We start from the raw sequence: 19,153 nt of genomic DNA, 5'->3' as shown, positions 1-19,153 counted from the left end.
ACGTGTTTTTAATTCGATTCGACACTTTACGAATCGATGTGCCCAGAGCTTCCCAATACACTTTGCACCCCTCGATTCGAGAATATGATTTGCTATATCTTCTACATTTCTTAATTTAGATAGAAAACCTCTCGAATCTATATCAAGAATATATTGAACAATTATTTTCTCTTTTAATTCTATAATATTATAACGATTCGCCCGAATTTCTATACGAGGTGATAAACTGTCCATTCTGTATTGAAAAGTTGTACAAGGGATATTATAAAGTTTAGAAGCTTTTCGAATACTGAGTTTTTTATCTTTATGAATAGTTTTGATAGTAAGAAAGATTTGGGCTTCTTGATTAGTTGATTTCATAATAATTGATTGATAAATCGCATATAGAAATTGAAGGTATGAATTGAGGGAAAAGTGGCTTACTTGATGATATGGCCCACTCGATGATAAACCACGTTATTAAATTTGTATAAAGTAATTTCACATGTATGATCTCCTCTTCATTGAAAGCCTTTTCCACTCACGTCTACTGCTACACACCTACATACCTAGTATTAGTCTAAACACATATCGCTTATGGAGCGTATATTCACTTACTTGTCCGGACTCAACCTACTCACTGTGCTAGTCGACAGACATTTGCTAATATCTAAGATACAAGGCGATATATGTTGCGTTAAGACTACTTCACTGTGAATAACCAACAGATAATTTTGATCGCATGACACCTTCCTTGAATTGGATCTTCATTGCCTTGAAAAACATTGAATCTGGACTCAAATCTCTGTACTTCAGACTAGACTTCTGGAAAATTAGCAATAGCAGGATGATACGTTATGTCCCGTTCATTGCCCTCGGCGAGCAGCATTCAATGGCAACTAAGTGATCGATTGCCCAATATAGATATTCGTGGTTTCATAAGTCAAGAAACATGCATCATTAGGATGTTCTCATCTCGTATTGTTCTGAGTCGCTCTCGAATCTCTAGAATTGGGGGCGTCTTGAAATTTGAGCCTGATGCAACAAATGGTAACTTTGCATGCACATTTTACAAGTTGTGAGCTCTTGGAGACAACATAGTCACACCAGTTTCATGTTTGAAATAGCTTGGTGTGGAAGGATGAGAACCTTGCTATTCTCGAGATAATGGTAAGTTTAACTATCACGCTCTTATACTTATCCCCATACCAACATTGCCATGATCACGATCACGGATAGATCGATCTCATGCATATGTCCGCAGCGAGTGGTATTCGACCTGGAATGACAACGCACAAGGACAACATAAACTCCTGCCTGCAGATCTACCGTCTATCATGTTTCTATTTTTGTTGATTGAGTTACTTCATCTTACGTGATGAATCGGAAAATTTGTGAATGTTATTCAGGCACCATGCAGTAGTTGGGAGAATATCTGCAATTCTGCTTCGATTGCATTACTTTACCGTATCATTACACTACTGGTCTTACTCAGCACACCAAGAAGGTTATTTTTCTTACATTATCCTTTCTCCTACCGGTACTATCACTTTCCCCTTTCAAACATACTCGAAACCTATTTTGAGACGAGGCTATAACAGAGTGTGTTATCATATCACGACTTACAGTGAGGCGCAGCTCCAAAAGGTGGTGTGGAGTCACGTCACTCCCTCCATTGCATACCTCTGCAGGTGTCCAAATTCAGGTACCGCATGATATCTTCCGGTATTCAATGTACGGACTGAACAGTCTTACACTCACTAGAGGCATATCTCGACTGTGTAGAGTGTCATTCCATATTAGATCTTCAGGAACGACTAAACACATGTAGTATCGCGCTGTAAGAAGCATCCGTTTGTCACGATTGGATGGGGGACTTTTGTACCTGCGCTGGGGGTTGCAAGACTCTTTTACCGTCACGGGGAAGTACATCATCCAGCAGGGATACGGACAAGATGCATTCTTCTGGAACATACACGGCGTCTAAGGTTCTGTCGCGTCGGCTAGAAACTAAAGGATGCTCGCCTCAGGTATACTTGAAGGGGGGTTTCATGGAAGGGGACACCAGATCACTCAGTGTAGATCGCAAACACCGTTCTACAATATTCTAAATTGAAGTTGACTTTATTAAGAGGTTTTCTTGGATCAAAAACTTGAGAGAAATTACCGAACTAGATCGCCGACTGTGGTATGTTTGTTTCTAACGATCTCAATGTGCATACAGAATTGTGACCACTCGTGAGTTACATAGGTAGATCCGTACACACTGGGGAGATGGATAATGATGGTAAGATTGGTAATATTAGCCGGTCTTCCCCTGAGAGTTCATCTCATCTTCATACTGTTTCGAGGATCTCCCGCAAACCATGGAGATGGGAAATCCCTCCAAAGTCTCAACTTTTGGTTGATGACGATTAACCTTAAGTGTTTCAAACATGACCCTTTTCCAAGAATCGATAGGTCTAGAGTTGTCAACTCGTATAGAACCTATTTGGAGCAATCGACTTTCTGCTCTAGGTAGACGATTTTCATCGCAGACACATGGCAGTAGGGTTTCATTGTGTCACACCCTTGGAGAATTCTAGTAAATAGCCTTTTCTTGGTGGTTGGGTCAAGTATTTCGGGGGCCTGTCCAAGGTCATCACGGTGGATAATGGTATGACAAACGCTACCAAAGTGGAGAGTGGGTATCTGTACAGTGTAAGCTAGGCTCTGAAGCTACTGTCAGTTCTGAGCATGCTGAGGTCGTAGCACAATCCCTCCCGATAAGTCCTCTCAGTCCTGTAACAGACCACACGATGAACCCACACAAATCCTTCTTGACTCCATTCCCATCATCTAATTGATCAGTCACCTATCATTCTCTTGGGAAACCAACCTCTCAATGCTCTCATGCTATGGATACTATGGATACTACAACATACTTTGACGTTCCGGGTTTCCGCTGTCTACGCCATCGTAACATGAGCCAATGAAGAGCAATGAATCTCAAGAACCCCCATTCCCGATTCCTGCCCATGTCGAAGATCACTTAATCAATTTCGAACTTCATTAAATATCCATCTCAAATGAAACCGGAAAGAGGTTGCGATTAGTCAGTCTATGGTACCTCCGTATGTTACGCCTCCCCCCCTCCCTCCCCTAAAGGATAAGAGAAGCTTACGTTGATGATACGAAGATTTGGTAGGTGTCTGAATTCTGAAGACGTATCCGGGTCCATAGGTAGGTATTATGCATGTTCGAAAATCAGTATGGCTGACTGATTGAGAAGAATATTACACACTCGCAACACGTGTAACGTCTTTCTATTAGTGGTGGCATTTCGAGAGTCCGAATATGAAATCCTTTTTGGGAATCAGGTGCAGATACGCCCATATCAATCCTTACCAAGTACCACGAGTAACTAGATACGGTGCGGTGTCCACTTTTGGATTCCCACGCCCTTGTCTCCTGGATTGTTGGGTTGAACAGAAGAGTCAAGACGAACCAAACCCATGAAATTAATAAAGTTTGAAGAAAATACACACTTTTGTCACATGTATGCAAGCAGGTAGCGAGGAAAGACCAAAAGAATCCAAGACACAGCACGGTGGTATGGTTCGGTAAAAGAAAAAGAACAGGAACAAGACGAAAGAAAAAACGTGGTCGATTATTAACATGTACCAGGTACTGACTGTCGCCTTCTAGAGATCAGATCTAGCCTCATAAAGTTGTTCGTGTATATTACAGTATTATTCATATTGTATCTGTTCTCATTCTGGGTGTTGAGCGCTGAGGGAAAACTTCCTCAGCATCATTAGCCTGAGGACCGACGTCCTGTCTATCAGTCAGCCAGCCAGAAAATCTACATTACAATTTGGGAATATTGCGAATTTTTTGGTCCTGTTTGAAAACCAATCTCCCGATTCACAACTGTATCAGGAAGATATGGTAGATGCAATATCAATATGAGATATTCAAGGAGGGGCGCAATCTTTTTGCTTTCCAATTTTAGAGTGGGCTGAAATCACCGTTATCCTCTTCCATCAACTCGAGTTAAACGACGGGCCGCATCTGCTGGGAGTAAGAACATGGCATGCCAAGGATATAACAGGGGGAGGCAGGGGGTTCGGATGAAAAGCCCCCAGTCCATTGGTTGTGTAGCCGTGCTTATGGTGTCTTTGCTCTTTAGTCCTAGATGAGTACCCAGGCGCAGACCTTTCCAGCGAATGATAGATGCTTTCCATCTGCAAGTTTGCTGCAGACTTACAGACCAACATATTAATTCGGTCATTTTTGTTTATTCTTGTCTACTCTACTGTATCATCCCATCTAGCAGCACTACATACACTTACTTTGACCTGCATCTACAGCCGGACAACCTAACTCGTTTCAGCAATAGTCATTCTTTTGTGATGAGTAGAATGTTACATTTTGCATCATATTGTTCATAAATAACATCGAACTACTTACTTTGCATAGAACTCGTGCATGGTCCATAAGCGCAAACATCAGGGGTGCCACGAGCGAAAGCTGACACTTTGAATTTGATGCGGGATCCGAAGCCATGGGGTATGATTTCTATAAGCGCCCTCAGACAAGGTCTGCAGTATGCATGGGGTTGATGGGCAACGGGCAGCCTTCCACGACTTTCCTCCTCGTCTTGTCTTTTTTCTCTCTGCCTCCAACCATTCTTCTTTGTAAACATAATCGCGAAGCCAGCAATGCCCCGCGATAAGTTCTATCTTTGTGCATTTACTGCGCATTTGTCTAGGGACATTGGAAGTACATGACATATACATTTCAAAAATTATCTTACACCCTGAAGCATCGTCACCATCCTAGACTCTGCTCACTAAAGACTTCAAGTGCCGGTATTGGCTCCTGCGCTGAAGCTCCCGCCCCTGACATTATCTATTCTTTCCAAAAAGGCTGTGCAGGGCTGTAGGGATACATCTCTGTTCGTTTCCAATTCGAGAATAATCATCATGTCGAGCCTTAAAGATATCATGGACGTAGATGTGGAGCCTCTTGAATCTCAAGCCTATAGAAGGAAGGAGGCCGCTCAACAACAAGCTTCTCGACCATCCATTGATCCTTCATCTCAAAGTCCCTCTCCTCAGCTTGATGATACTAAAGGGAAACTATCTATGAACCATCGAAGATCAAATCGAGTTTCAAAGTCGTCTACTCAACCTACAATATCGCGGCCCAATTCATCACGGCGGCGTAGCAGCGGTGCCGGAGAAGCCATGGACTTTTCGACCTATCAAGGTGGCGGATCAAACCAAAGAAGCATATCGGGCAGTCCCTCACAAACATCTTCGAGAGGGGGAATGGAACCAATGGCAGATATAGTGCCTATCAAATACACACCTGTGACTGGACGTATTAGCAGAGCAAAGAAGGGTATACCAGTTCATACATGCGACGACTGTAGAAAGGTTCGTTCTTAAATTCAGTTTACTTTCAAGCCATAAGCTAATAAAAACACAGACATTCACCAGGGCGGAGCATCTCAGGTAAGGATTTGAACTTCTCAATTTGACTGTGCCATGAAGAAACTCTTTGCGCATGCCAAGATGTAGATACTGTAGTTACAGCTATTCATGTAGTCATGAGTGGTAATTTGGGTTGGAATGGACGCTTAGGAAAGAAGAATATGGACTAATTTTCGATATTTTCGATTACAGAAGACACAAACTCAGCCATGGTAAACCCGCCTATCCATGTACTTTTGAAGACTGCGAGAGAACATTTCATCGTCCGGACCTACTTGCACGTCATCTCAATCGACAGTGTGTTTCCTCCTCTCCCGCTTGAGAACATGGCTAATGAAATAAAGCGAGACACAAGGCGAGAAGGCATACAAATCTAGTGACCCAAGAAGCAGGGCCTCCTCAAGCGCATCGGAGAGTGCTCCTGTAAAGTTAGAACCTACTCCTCATGGAATCTCCATGGGCCTAGGTCAGATGTCTCCAGAAAATCCAATGACACCTAGAACTTCAGCGGGAACGGATCATTCTGCCCTAGCACCGACTTTCAATACAATGACGGGGAATTTCCAACCTGTTGACTTTTCATCGGGAAGCTCTCATAGAGGGTCTGTCAGTCAAGCTCAAGTGACTGATGTAGATGTGTACACTACGGCATCACCTGGTTCGGTCCCATCTAGGTAAGATTGACCACAACTCTTATAACATTTTCCGCTTAGATATCTTGATTTATGCCGTTCATTCATTTATCCAGACAAGTTACAGGGACTGCTTGACTGACTTTAGATAGGACCTACGCTGAGATGACCCCAAGCTTTAATGTACGACCTATGCCAGACTTTTCTGAGCAAGACCCTTATCGGGCAACGAACTCCAGCTTCCAAGGGTTATATACTGAGGAAGTCTCCTCATTTCATTCCTATGGCCCCCCTCATGCTCTACCACTTCTACGCATTCCAGAAGAACCTTATATGCCAAGTTTATCTTACACGCACGACAACTCACCCTGGTGTTCATCGGCTTCCGATAGCACATATTCAGAGAGCTCACGCACGGGGAGGATAGCGCACAGAGGTCGATCTGGATCCTTAGTCACGGCATCTGAATGGCCTGTTCCGGTTCCCAACGCGCAGTGGACCCATGGTATGGAATTTCACCACAATCTTCAAATCATGAACTGATGATATTATAATATAGGCATGGCTAATACAGCTCAAGACCTTAGAAGTCCACCTTACGAAACAATGATGGAATCTTATGATGCACCTTACACGCCCCCTAGAGTGTCACCGCCATCTCGTCAATTGCTTGATGTGCCTGCTTATAATCTGGGGGGGTATTATATGGAATCAGTGGGTAATCCTCACACCTCAACATATAATAAACACTTGGCTCAGACTTTTCTTCCAGCGTCCCCTTCGCGAGTATCCGACCCCCGATTGGCAGTCCTTGATAGAAGATCGAAGGAGCTGGTGGGATCCCAGCAATTAGATACACTGACGAACATCGAAACGGTCATTTCATCTCCTTCCCAGTCCGCAACTTCTAACCTCGACACCTATCTTTCTTTATATTGGAACAATTTCGATAAGCTGTTCCCAATAATTCACCGAGGAACATACATACAGAATCAAAATTTAGCACTCACCTTCGCAATGGCTGCCATCGGCACCCAGTACCATACAAATCCCGAAGCACGAAATCACGGCGTGGAATTCAACGCTTACTGTACTAACATAATTCCTGTGGCCTTTGAATGGCCAATACAAATAATGCAAGCAATATTACTTACAGAGATATTTACTCGTTTCCGTGGTACAAAGACTACGGTTCGCCTATCTCGCCAGTTCGAAGAGTCATACAATAGAGTGAGTCGATGCTACCAAGGCCATCTTAGATATATTCATTAACGTCTAGCAGCTCTCGAACCCTTCACCAATTTCCGATACCAACACTACTCCTACTACTATAAGCACCTCTAATGTTCTATCTAATCACTTCAGTACACGAACTAGATCTCAAGACATCCAAAGCAATTGGTTGCTCTGGGTCGACACCGAATCACGACAACGCCTGCTATGTCTCTGCTTTATTTTCGATATCCAACAAGCCATGTATCACCAGCAAAAGCGAGCCAGACCATATTTCGATCTCAACATACTATACACACCCTGCTCGGAAGTTCTATGGGATTCAACTAATGCAGCTGACTGGGCTACCAACAAGACAGGAAGCAATGCAGGGCAACCACTTAATGTCGTACAACATCAGTACACCCAAGAAAACTGTGCTGAGCCTTCACATTTTGCTCAGTCACTCAATGTGTGTTTCTTGACATCTCAACTTCCCAACCGTGTCGATCCTGACCATCACTATCCAAACGATTATCAAATACACAATATCTATCCTACAATACTCGAACTTGTAACATTATCTTCAGCATCTGCCATGGCATATACCTATATCGCGTTGTACCATACGCCACTGCGCGACCTTTTGGCTGTGAGCGGGAACACCTGGGTGTTTTCTCAAAAAATCACGAATCAAACCCATTTCCGCGAAGCACAGTCACGCCTGAAAACTTGGTCATCGTCTCTAGCAGCAGCCACCGCCACACATTATGCTTGTCACATCTTACTCTCCGAGTTTTCAGCGCCATACGTTCCATCTTCCAATAATAACACAATGCAACATTCTCCGGACCTCTCTCACTGTTGGTCTTTGAATATCGCCGCGTTGATCTGCTGGGCATTTGGACACCGAATCAGCGGAATCAGCGGTGCTTTTACAGCACTAGACTTCGACACTTCTCCCGAAGCTTCGGGGGATGTACGACTTAAAGCTCTCGTGTATCTCAGTTCTATGGTGAAGCTAGATGTTAAAGATCTCCTGACTGGCAAGGCGACCATGCGGGGAGAAATCTCTTTTGTCATCGATGCAGTGCGCGCAAGACTAGAGATCGATAGTGTTGGAGGCCACTGTATGAATCTCGTTGATTCGATTTGTGTTTTGAAGCGTCTCAATGAGAGCGGAAGAGGAAAGTGGTTCTAAGTTTTTTTCTTCTCGTCTTTCCCATGTTCATTTATTTTCATTTGATCATTTCCTTTACTTTTCCATTTCTTTCTTAGATCAATTCTTTTGAATCGACCTTGTGCGATAAGTTTCTTGGTATCTCTTCACTTCCTATCTGAGGAAGGAAGCGGACTGGCACATGTCATGCCTCGAGTAATGATGACGGATTTCTTTTCAAATTTCCTAATGTCTGGTTTCCTTCTATACACGTTTTTCATCTTCTTCATCTGGCGGGAATTTCCATTTCTTTACATTTTGTCAAGCTGTACGAGTACATTTCCTCACCTGTATTACCACCTACCCACCTGTATCTTTTATTTCCTTCCTATACTATTATTTCCATTTCTACATTTCTCTCATGCTTCCTTTCCATTTCCCGAGTTTTCATTTCTCCCTCTGCATATGATTGATGTTAATGAGTAAAATGCATATGGTGACATAGCATATCCAAAATGATAGTGTTATAATCAAGGGGCTTAGGGAGGTTTGGCTGATGGATGGGACGGATCGCACCACATATACACATGCACATTTAATGCATAACATATTCATGATACCCCGGAGGACGCAAGAGAGCGAGTCGGAGCAAGGAAACAAGGAGGGGCGGGCAAGGGAGGAAGGAAAATTTGCGCCTTTGTACACTATTGCATTGCATTGCATTGCATTTGTGTTGTATTGTATTGTATTGCGTTGCACCTCGCTTTTTTCGAGCATATAGATATAGATATTAATTGTTTATATCATACACATCCACATCCACATCCACATACATATCCATAGTATCTACAGAAACTCAACAAGCGAGTGACCATGAGCTTTGCACCAAGATAAACAAGTAAAATAAAGCAAGCAAGCAAGACATACAGTATCTGCAATGATGCATGCCACTACCAACTCTCCTCGAGAAATTACTTATCTTGTATCCCAAAAACTCCCTACACACAATCAATCCATGATCCATCCATCGGCTCCCGAATCCCCATCTCGTAAGATTACAAAATCCACAGAACCTATCCACCGTAGTAAGTAGCACCGCCTATCTTGAATCCTCCTCCTATTCACCCATTCATCTATCCCAAGCACTGCACATTGTACATACATGTACATACCTACATACATAAACACACGCATACCCACCATAGACCCCGATCCCGACAAAGAGAGAGAGCCCGACGCATACTGCTGTCCTCATATGCCATGCCATGCCATGCTAGAAGGGTCTTTCAACAATGCTCCGTACACAAAGTCCTCCTCATGGCCCCGAGATAGCCCTCAGGATTCGGAAGCGAAACCCTTTTTGTACAAGATACATTTCAGATGAGAACTACCAATTCATTTGACTTTTAATAAGGCTTTGTCACTTTCCGAACCCAAGGAATATACCCCCAAATTTTATCCCACCACAAGTCATTTCAGACCACTGCAGCAGCAGACGTGTATCGTTTCAAGTAGTCGAAGTTGCACACACACATATACACACACCCAAAATTCAAACACCCAAAATCAAATTATTGAAACTGCATTTTTATTCATTAGAGACGAGAGGAAAGCCTTTATTTACAATTTTCCAAAGTGGTACGCTTGCTTGCTTTCCTCCACTCACAATTTATCTTTCATGAATTGACCAAACCCATCATCATCAATCAATCACTAACTAGACTAAATACCAACTAACACCAGAATGTCGGCGAAGTCAAGAGAACCATTTGTAACTTTGTAAAACGGGAACTAGAAAATTCAATGCAACAAGGGCGGGCAAGGGTACTCAGCCGGTATCAAAAAGCACAATCCACACTCTCTCCTTCTCATTTACGCTTATCCCACGTTAAACCCCTTCCTCCACATTACGTACTCCTGGGACAAGGCAAACAAGGATCTGGTAATATCTTACAGTTCAGGAAAAAGGTGTGCCTTCCAGAGTATAATCGCTGTGTCTGTCTTACCACAACCATCTCATCCAGCCACTACTTTCACCCACTTATTCCTTGTGGAATTTTGCCTTCAACTTGCCAAAAAAGCTAGTACGCTTCTTCTTTTTGTCAGCCGCGGCAGAGTTGTCTGCGGCGTTGGTGCTTGATGGAGTGGCGGATTCGGCAGAGGACTTTGCGGGGGTCAAGGTAGCACTCTCCTTTGGAGGAGTACCTGGAGCAGAACCTGAAGTTTCGGGAACTGTTGTAGAACCCAGTCCACTGGTAACAACAGGTGCTGCGTCTTCTCCGGTGGCGGGACTGGTGTGAGGTGAAACATCCCTGGAATCGATTGGCTTTGTTTCTGTTGCTGCTGGTTCAGAGATGGTGGGAACGTTGGTGGATTCAACCCCTGTGGTGACAGCTGGGACAGTAGCAGCAGAGGTGCTTGGAACCTCTGTGGAAGTGACTCCACTGGTGACAACTGGGGCAGTAGAAGCAGCAGGTTCAGAAGGCTCAACAGCACTTGTCGAGTCAATCTTTGGTGCAGGTTCACCGGTTGAGTTTTCAGGCTTAATCTCGGACAACAATTCCTTCTCGAAGGCCTTCTTGTCAAGGACAGCTTCTTCGTTGGCGGCAGCCTCTGGGCTTTGACCTGATTCAGCAATTGACTCCTTGACAACCGCAGGGGTGTCCTTGGCAGTGGATGTCTCGGGCTTGACTCCGGACAATAATTCTGCCTCAACAGCTTTCTTGTCGAGAACAGCTGCCTCGTTAGCAGCAGCTTCTGGGCTTTGACCAGACTCAACAATTGATTCTCTGACAATTTCTGGAGTGTCCTTGGCAGTTGTTTGGTCAACAGTGCCGGTGGCGTTGACCGATTTGATGGACTGCTGAACAGATTCTGGCAACTTGCTGGTCAAGCTCTCTGGAAGGTTGCTTGGAATGCTTGCAACGGTCTCTGGAAGTTTGCTTGGAATGCTTGTAACGCTCTCTGGAAGCTTACTTGGGATAGCGGAAGCAGCAGCATATGCGGCACCTCCTACAGCGATGGCAGCTGCTCCAACAGCAGCGGCAGCCTCACCTGCAGTAACAGTCTTTTCAGTCTTGGTTGTTCCTTGTCCAGCAATTCCTTCGGAAGTTGTTGGAGCAACACCAACTTCCCTCTTAAGTTCCTTCTCAACGGCGCTCTTCTCAGAAACTTCGGATGGAATTGCGCTGGCCTCTGGAGCAAATCCTGCCTCCTTTTGGCTCTCCTTGACAACTTCTGGCACCTTTGTCGATTCGAGTGGAACCTTGGCGGCAAGGATTGATGTTGTGGTTTGAGGACCGGCAGATTGGATGGTTGGGTTTGTCGCATCGAATGTTCCCGCTTCATCGACTCCAGTTGGCAAGCTTGATTCAGGAATCAAGTTCTTGGTTGAAGAAGACAAACCGAGGATTCCAGTACCATTAAGCTCGCGTTCCGCCTGAGGAGTGACAACTGGAGGAAGGATGGGAGCATGGCCCAATGCGTCGCTGTTTTCATATGATTCCTTGTCGGTGCGAACAGCTGAGTGGATGGTGTTGGTAGTGAAGTCGCTTGATTTAGGGATCTCTTCTCCAGGCGCAAGTTTTATAGGGTTTACTCCACCAGCAAAAGCGGGGAGCGGTGAGACACCAAACGTAGACTCGGCTTCGGATTTGGCTTTGTCTGCAGCGACAAGCTCGGGATCATCATGCACGCCAGAAGTGATATCGTTGGTGGTGAAAGAGCTTGGATGTGGAACATTCTCTCCTGGTGCGAGTTTGATAGGATTGACAGCACCATCTGCAGCGGGCAGAGGATTCACAGAGAAATCACCAGTTTCTACAGCCGCTGGAGTTTCGGGAAATGCTCCAGGCAAATCTGAAGAGCCATTTTGGGCGAGTGGGGATTTCTCTTTCTCAAGAGGAACATCCTTTGCCAATTCTGACGTAGTGGAGGTTGGGGCAACGCCAGACATAATTCCAGCGGTCGCAGGTGTATGTTTGACAATTCTATCTGTTGTGAGGACGTTGTTTAAATTTCCCGATGCGTCGTTTTCTTGAGGAGCGGTGTGATCTGTCACCCAGTTACCGTCGACGACGAACTGTGTGGTATTCGATTAGCTTTGTGAAAAATTGTGAAAAATCGACCAAGTTCGAGAAAAACGGCAGGAAGAAAAAAAGAAGAAGATGGGTCAGGCTATATTTTTAAAAGAAGGCCGGTAGCTGAACATAGCTGAAGCAAACAAACAAGCGGGGTTGGGGAATAGGCGGGACCTAGCCTGCGTGTACAATTAATCATGCAAGCAACAGGCCTGATTATTTTTGGGAGTGAATTTTGCCAACTTCGAAGCCTGGCAAAATCAACTTTATGCGTCATAAGTGGAGGAATTTTTTTAAAGCTGCAAGTCTCACTTTGACGCATGCTTCGAGAGTGGGAATTTGAATCACTAGGCGCATTTGACGAGCGACCTCGATTTCAATTTCGACCATGTCGCAATCATTGTGGCCATTGTTGCCACGATCGTTGTCGCCGATAAAAGCAAATTCCAATATCGCATCCAAATCATCCGTCATAATAGGCTCACCTTGTAATAAATCTTTTCTCCAGCGTTTGCCAGTTGGACATCCTTCGAAAAGACATCGCCGTTCTTTACTAATTTTTCGCTCTTGGACCAGTTGTCGAATGTTCCAGTAACATAGACCTCTTCCGCAGGATGCTCCCTAATGAGAACCAATTTGGTTAGCGATTGAAAGAATCAAATTGATCACGTATGGCTTGATGAAGATTTGTGCCACTGTGAAGAGAACCTCTTGCGCATACTGGTATGTGTTGCAGGTGATGGGGGATCGGAAATGCAGAAGAGAGGAGTCTCCTCAGAACCTCGAATTTGTCATTGGACAATTGAAACGATGATTTCCAGAAAGATATAAATATAGAAGAAGAAAAAGCAAAAAACTTACCACTTGAAAACAAAGCTTCCCATTTTGATGGGTATAGGGTATTCAGCAAACAAGAAGAGATAATGTAGGTGAAGCTATCGTGGGTAATAAATAAATGAAAATGATGAATCAAAGACGAAGTTTTGTTGGATGTCGAGGAGAAAAGCTGAAGGTGGAATAATTAAGATTCGACCTTTTTGAGATTTGATTGTGTTATGCGTAGTAGGGTAGGTAGCAGATAGTAGGTAGTAGGTGGTAGGTGGTAGGTGGTAGGTGGTAGGGTAGAAGTTGGTGGTCGGAAATTATCTGGGATTGGCGCAAAAAACGGTTCAGTGCGGTTACAGATACGGACGATAGATGAGCTCTTTGTACAAAGTTGGTAGGTATTGGTAGGTGATGAAGACTTTTGGCTGGATTTGGATTTGGATCTGGATCTGACTTTGGATTTGGATTTGGATCTGACTCTGGATCTGACTCTGACGCTGACTCTGACGCTGACTCTGACTCTGACTTTAACTTTGACTTTGACTTTGAGAATTTGACTCTGTTGGAGTATTAATTGATTTGTTTCTTTCGATAAGGGAAGAAGATATCACTGATAACCCAAGTTTTAATCTAATTTTAAATATGCGATATGCGAGTCTTCCAAGGTTATTACGGTACGGTACTGTATGGTACTGGATGGAGTGAATCGAGAAGGAAGGAATTTCCCACTCGGAGATTCTCTTTATACAATGGAATAAAATGTGGTGAGAAAGATAGCAGGAGGTAGTAGGGACAATACGGTACGGTACGGTAGATATGGTATGGTCTTCATGGGATTCTTCTTCTTTGCTATCCAATCAATTGCTAATGAGGAGGCTGGCGGAGAGATAAGAGAGGAGGGATTATGAGTGAGCACCTAGGGATGGATGAGTATGAGCATGAGCATGAGCATGAGCGTGAATGAGAAGAAGTGTTGCTATTTATTCTTCTTCTTTCTGATGGATGTGACCGAACGATAGAACGATCGAACAAGCACAACTAAGCTCTTTTGTTATCAATGCCAATGCTACCTATCCTTATTGATGGCTGGCTGTGTGCAGTGCATATGCAAGAATATGCTTGATTGCCTCATCAGAGAGCCCTGGAGACGTCCAATTCCTTAAAAGTGGCTCATGAAATACCTGGCTGGTAATTTAAAGTGGTTAATGTCAAATAGTCCGGGTATCATGCATGTATGACATTGTATGTACAGACTCGAGATAGAAGAGTATGCACCTATCCATTTTCTATTTGAAGTTTTTCTTTTGATTACAATACATAGTAGCTGGTACTGCATCTATCAGTCAAAAACCTGAAAGTTCTTCTATGCTACTTGAATGCTTGACTGCTTGAATGTTTGACTGCTTGACAGTTGACTGCTTGAGTGTTTGACTGCTTGACAGTTGACAGCTTGACAGCTCGACAGCTCGATGAGACCACTTTCCATGATGGATGGATAGATAGATAGATAGCCCTTCACTTTGAACGCTATCACTTATACGTAAAGAGCAGTAGTGTAGGGCTTCATGGGAGAAACCCTTTCACAGTACCTAGTCCCTCCCGGTACCTACTAGGCCGTGTGTGTCATGAAGGGGGCAAAAACTTGAAAGTTAGAGTTCCCTAGTAGCATGGTGAACTTGGCTGAAGCTTTCATTCGTGATGATCCTGACGATTCTGATGAAGGGGGCAATCCGAAACTAATAAGCACTTATTAGTAAGTACGAAGACTTTGGACAATCGGATTCTTGATAGAACGACCGGTGATGCCGCTTTTAATCACCGACCGGAAGGGAAGGGAAGGGAAGGGAAGGGAAGGGAGAGAAGAGGACTCTTATTTATTATTTATTAATTGCTTCTGCCTTGTTATTGCGGGGAATCCAAAGGAATCAGTCACTCATTGGAGCGAGCTACTAGCTACTTTTATTATGTAGTACTATCATAGGTACACCAGTACTACCACTAGATGGAAACTTTATTTCACTTATCAATGATTGTGTGAGGAGTATCATGAGCTTCAATTGGAGCCGACTGCCCCTTTATGTAGTACACTCGAGTCACGATATGAGAATCCAAGATTTGCTCATGTATGAAGGAGGTACTCGGTACTCGGTATGCATTTAACATAGGTAGTAGGTAACTCAGTAGGTTGTAGCAAATGTTATATTTTATTTTACTTTATTACTTTATTACTTTATTGATTTTACATCTTTCTCCATCAAAACCCCCCTCTTCCCCCCTCCAAGAAAATCAATCAATGAATCCTCTCCTCCGTACAGTCGAAGCTAACACCTACCTAGGTATACGAAGGTACTAGGCATCGACTCTCTTGTAAGCATTTGGATAGCTTTTCTTGCTGTGACTATGACGTTTTCTCAACCCCTTAATCGGTGCTTGGTGCTTGTACGCACAAAGTATCAAAGGATCCAAGTATCAAAGTGTCCGATAGTTGTGGAAAGTCTATCAGATCATCTGTAGATATGTATGTACCCAGCTCGCCTAGGTAGTGTTGATGGATACGAGGGATTTAAAAGACATTCATTAACCCTCCGCATGTCATTCATGATTATCTGAGATGAGTTGTATGAGTTGTATGAGTCGTACGAGAGAAGAAGCCAAAGCTACCCAATACACCCAATACACCCAATACAAAGAATCACATCAATAAATACCTAGTAAAATATTTCAATAGAAGGTCGGTCGCAAACAATCGGAGATTGAGCTCTCAGTGAAAAAGTCATGGTTCTTTGTTTCAATCAAATTTGGATGATGAATATGAATGGCTATCTAGGGTGATTCCATATCGAACCAAGAACTAATCTCAATCACTGACAGCAAATTGAATAAGGAGAAGAAGAAGGAGAGGGAGATACCACGACTAAGACCATCAATCGAGCAATACCAATCATACAGCCTTTGTTCATTGCAAATCCAAATGTCTGATATTTAAAGCTATTGAAATGAATGTTCTCACAGCTTGGACGCCAATCTTTCCTCTCTCCACGTATATAAGAAGTATTTGACCAAATATCGATAAAAAAGATGGGAACGCTTTCCAACACATTTTATTCATCCAATACATTGTCTATTATCTGTTCCTGGACCCTTTGCTTTGTCAAAGTATCATCTACCTAGGTCGAGGGAGAGACATCGAGAGAGTTCAATATTGACCTTGTTATCATATATACCATTGTTCAACTTTCTCAAGGGAATACCTCCCCTACACATCGACCGACCTAGTATCATCGTTATTATCATTATTGTTATTATTGACTTGACTTGATCATCCATCGGATCCATCTTCGCACACATACCTAGTACATACATACCTCCCTACCTAGTACATACTTACATATATACCTCCGAGCTCCCATATCTCCTGCGTACATAAAAGAAGATTACCTTGCCGCACCCAAACCGCAAGCATTATTCCTTCGGATCGTTTCAATTCCTTCTAGGTTTCTTCTCGAACTTTTCATCGAAGCTTCAAAAACCAATCAATTTTATTCCATCTCACTACCGCTTCCCTCCCCCACATCCAAGCGAGAAGGGTTGTTACGGTAGGCAAGAGCTTCGCCATTTCCCCCCTCCCCTCGCCTTGTCGATCAAGATACCGGTACCTTCCTTCCAGTCTCTCTAGATAACTCTTCCCCAATAACTCCTTTTAATTCCCTTCATTTCAATTATCATCTCAACGCTCGCAACCTTCTATCACACCAACACCATCTCATCTCCTACCTCGTTAGAGTCTCGTTCCAATATAGAGAGGTCGGACTCAAAGCTCAACCTATTCAATAAGGTCCTGGTAGGTGTTTACCTTTACTCCACTTTCCCCGTGGATTCATTAATTCTAGCACAAAGTACTGAAGCTTGTATGTACACAATAGAAAGGAAGTTGCTCTGGATACATCAATCATTTCCATCAACTTTCTAGCTGTCAGTGGCATGTTCTCTTTACGCTCCCTTCACATTGACTCGCTGCATGCACTTCTCATGAGCTCTCACTAAATTGTTTTACCATCATATAGATTACACCAACTCCATCCGTCGTCTCCTTCTCAATTCCGCCTTATCTGCCGTGGAATCCTCTTCTCGATTCACTCGATTACATTGTCGCAATTCTATGAATCTTCACTAGTCTGTAAACAAAGCATTGAGCTGTTTACCTCGCATAACGAGTTCGAATGTCACTACCGTCGGTGTACTTGACCGAAATCGAGTCTCTCAGTCAAGAAATTATTAGAAACCAGCCTACCGATATTTTACAATTCTGTGCCAACTATTTTAGTCAACGCCTAGAAACTGAGCGCACTGGGTTTCTGTCAGCTCGCAATAGATCATATCGTTCCGTATCACCAGGGACAGCAAATCGGCCGAGAATGGCTGGAAACACATTTCCTGGTCGGCTTGGAACTCACGCCAATCCTTTTGGTGGTGATGGAAATGGTTTAGGACATGAACAAGCGGTTCCCGGCAATATTTCAAAAGTCATAGAGGAGGATGAAAATGATACGATAACATCACCAACAACACCAAATTTTGGATTCTCAAAGGGAGTCCCTTCGTTTGGAGCTTCGTTTGGACCTTCTTTCGGAGCTTCATTCGGAGGAGATGCAAGTACCGGAGACTTTCCACCATCTTCTTTCAAACCTGCGAGCGAAGGATTTCCCGAGCATTACGGCATGGGAAGGCGCACTTCTGTTTCAGCCGAATCTCTCAACCCAACAGCTTCATCCAACGATAACTGGTCTCCACCCTTTCATCAAAAAACACCGGATCAAGTAGCACGCTTGAAGAAGTCAATTTCTGGAAACTTTCTCTTTAGCCATCTTGATGACGAACAAAGCGCTCAAGTACTAGGTGCTCTCGTAGAGAAGCCAATTCCTGCCGTTGGTATCAAGGTATGTGTAGCTTCAATTGTTGAGCCTTTTGAACCCCACTAATCTAATCTAGGTCATCTCGCAAGGTGATCAGGGAGATTTCTTCTACGTAGTCGAGAAAGGCTCCTTTGACGTACATGTCAACTCCACTGGCTCACTGCAACCAGGTCCCGATGGTCTCGGGACCAAGGTAGCCACCATTGAGCCTGGTGGATCCTTTGGTGAACTCGCCCTCATGTATAACGCCCCCAGAGCAGCCACAGTTATATCTGCAGAGGCTTCCTGCACTCTCTGGGCTTTAGATCGTATAACTTTCCGCCGAATTCTCATGGATTCAACATTCCAGCGCCGTCGTCTCTATGAAAGTTTCCTCGAAGAAGTGCCACTTCTCTCAACTTTGACCCGTTATGAAAGGTCGAAAATTGCTGATGCTTTGGAGACACAGAAATACCCACCTGGTACTTCGATCATAAATGAAGGAGATGCCGGAGAGGCATTCTATCTTCTTGAGAGTGGAGAGGCCGAAGCATACAAGCGTGGTGTAGATAACCCAGTAAAATTATACCACAAGGGAGACTATTTCGGAGAATTGGCGTTACTAAATGATGCTCCCCGAGCTGCTAGTGTCGTTAGCAAAACCGAAGTAAAGGTAGCTACCCTTGGCAAAAACGGGTTCCAGAGGTTATTGGGACCGGTTGAAAGTATTATGAGAAGAACAAAATATGAGGGCGTGGAGAGCATTGATCCCCTTCACCAGAACTAAAGGATTGTTGGTTTGGAATGGATTCGTTTTACTTGATGGCGTTCAGATACAGGTTACGTTCGTTCATGAGATGATCAAATGGACTAGGGATTATTAGTGGGCAATACC

General features: G+C 43.8%; 3 protein-coding genes across 3 annotated transcripts; 2 read left to right on the top strand and 1 right to left on the bottom strand.

Moving 5' to 3' along the window:
* The first annotated feature begins 4,414 nt into the window (after positions 1-4,414).
* EAE98_009087 (uncharacterized protein) lies at positions 4,415-9,280 on the top strand. Its single transcript, XM_038956708.1, has 7 exons — positions 4,415-5,402; positions 5,455-5,480; positions 5,652-5,756; positions 5,804-6,133; positions 6,244-6,596; positions 6,651-7,321; positions 7,374-9,280. The coding sequence occupies exons 1-7, from the start codon at positions 4,947-4,949 to the stop codon at positions 8,502-8,504; spliced, it is 3,072 nt and encodes a 1,023-aa protein (XP_038807078.1). The 5' UTR covers positions 4,415-4,946; the 3' UTR covers positions 8,505-9,280.
* A 1,223-nt stretch (positions 9,281-10,503) lies between these two features.
* Positions 10,504-13,425, bottom strand: EAE98_009086 (uncharacterized protein; the record flags this gene model as incomplete). The annotated part of the gene is made up of 3 exons (XM_038956707.1): positions 10,504-12,543; positions 13,027-13,162; positions 13,403-13,425. 3 exons carry the CDS (start codon positions 13,423-13,425, stop codon positions 10,504-10,506), a joined length of 2,199 nt encoding a protein of 732 aa, XP_038807077.1.
* Positions 13,426-17,586: 4,161 nt separating this feature from the next.
* EAE98_009085 (uncharacterized protein) lies at positions 17,587-19,045 on the top strand (the record flags this gene model as incomplete). Its single annotated transcript, XM_038956706.1, has 2 exons — positions 17,587-18,303; positions 18,356-19,045. 2 exons carry the CDS (start codon positions 17,587-17,589, stop codon positions 19,043-19,045), a joined length of 1,407 nt encoding a protein of 468 aa, XP_038807076.1.
* Positions 19,046-19,153: the final 108 nt, after the last annotated feature.

Source organism: Botrytis deweyae, assembly GCF_014898535.1.
Source record: "Botrytis deweyae strain B1 chromosome Unknown BDEW_025, whole genome shotgun sequence".
Classification (NCBI taxonomy): Eukaryota; Fungi; Ascomycota; class Leotiomycetes; order Helotiales; family Sclerotiniaceae; genus Botrytis; species Botrytis deweyae.
The sequence above is the reverse complement of the archived record's forward strand: the minus strand, read 5'-3'. Positions and strand labels throughout refer to the sequence as shown.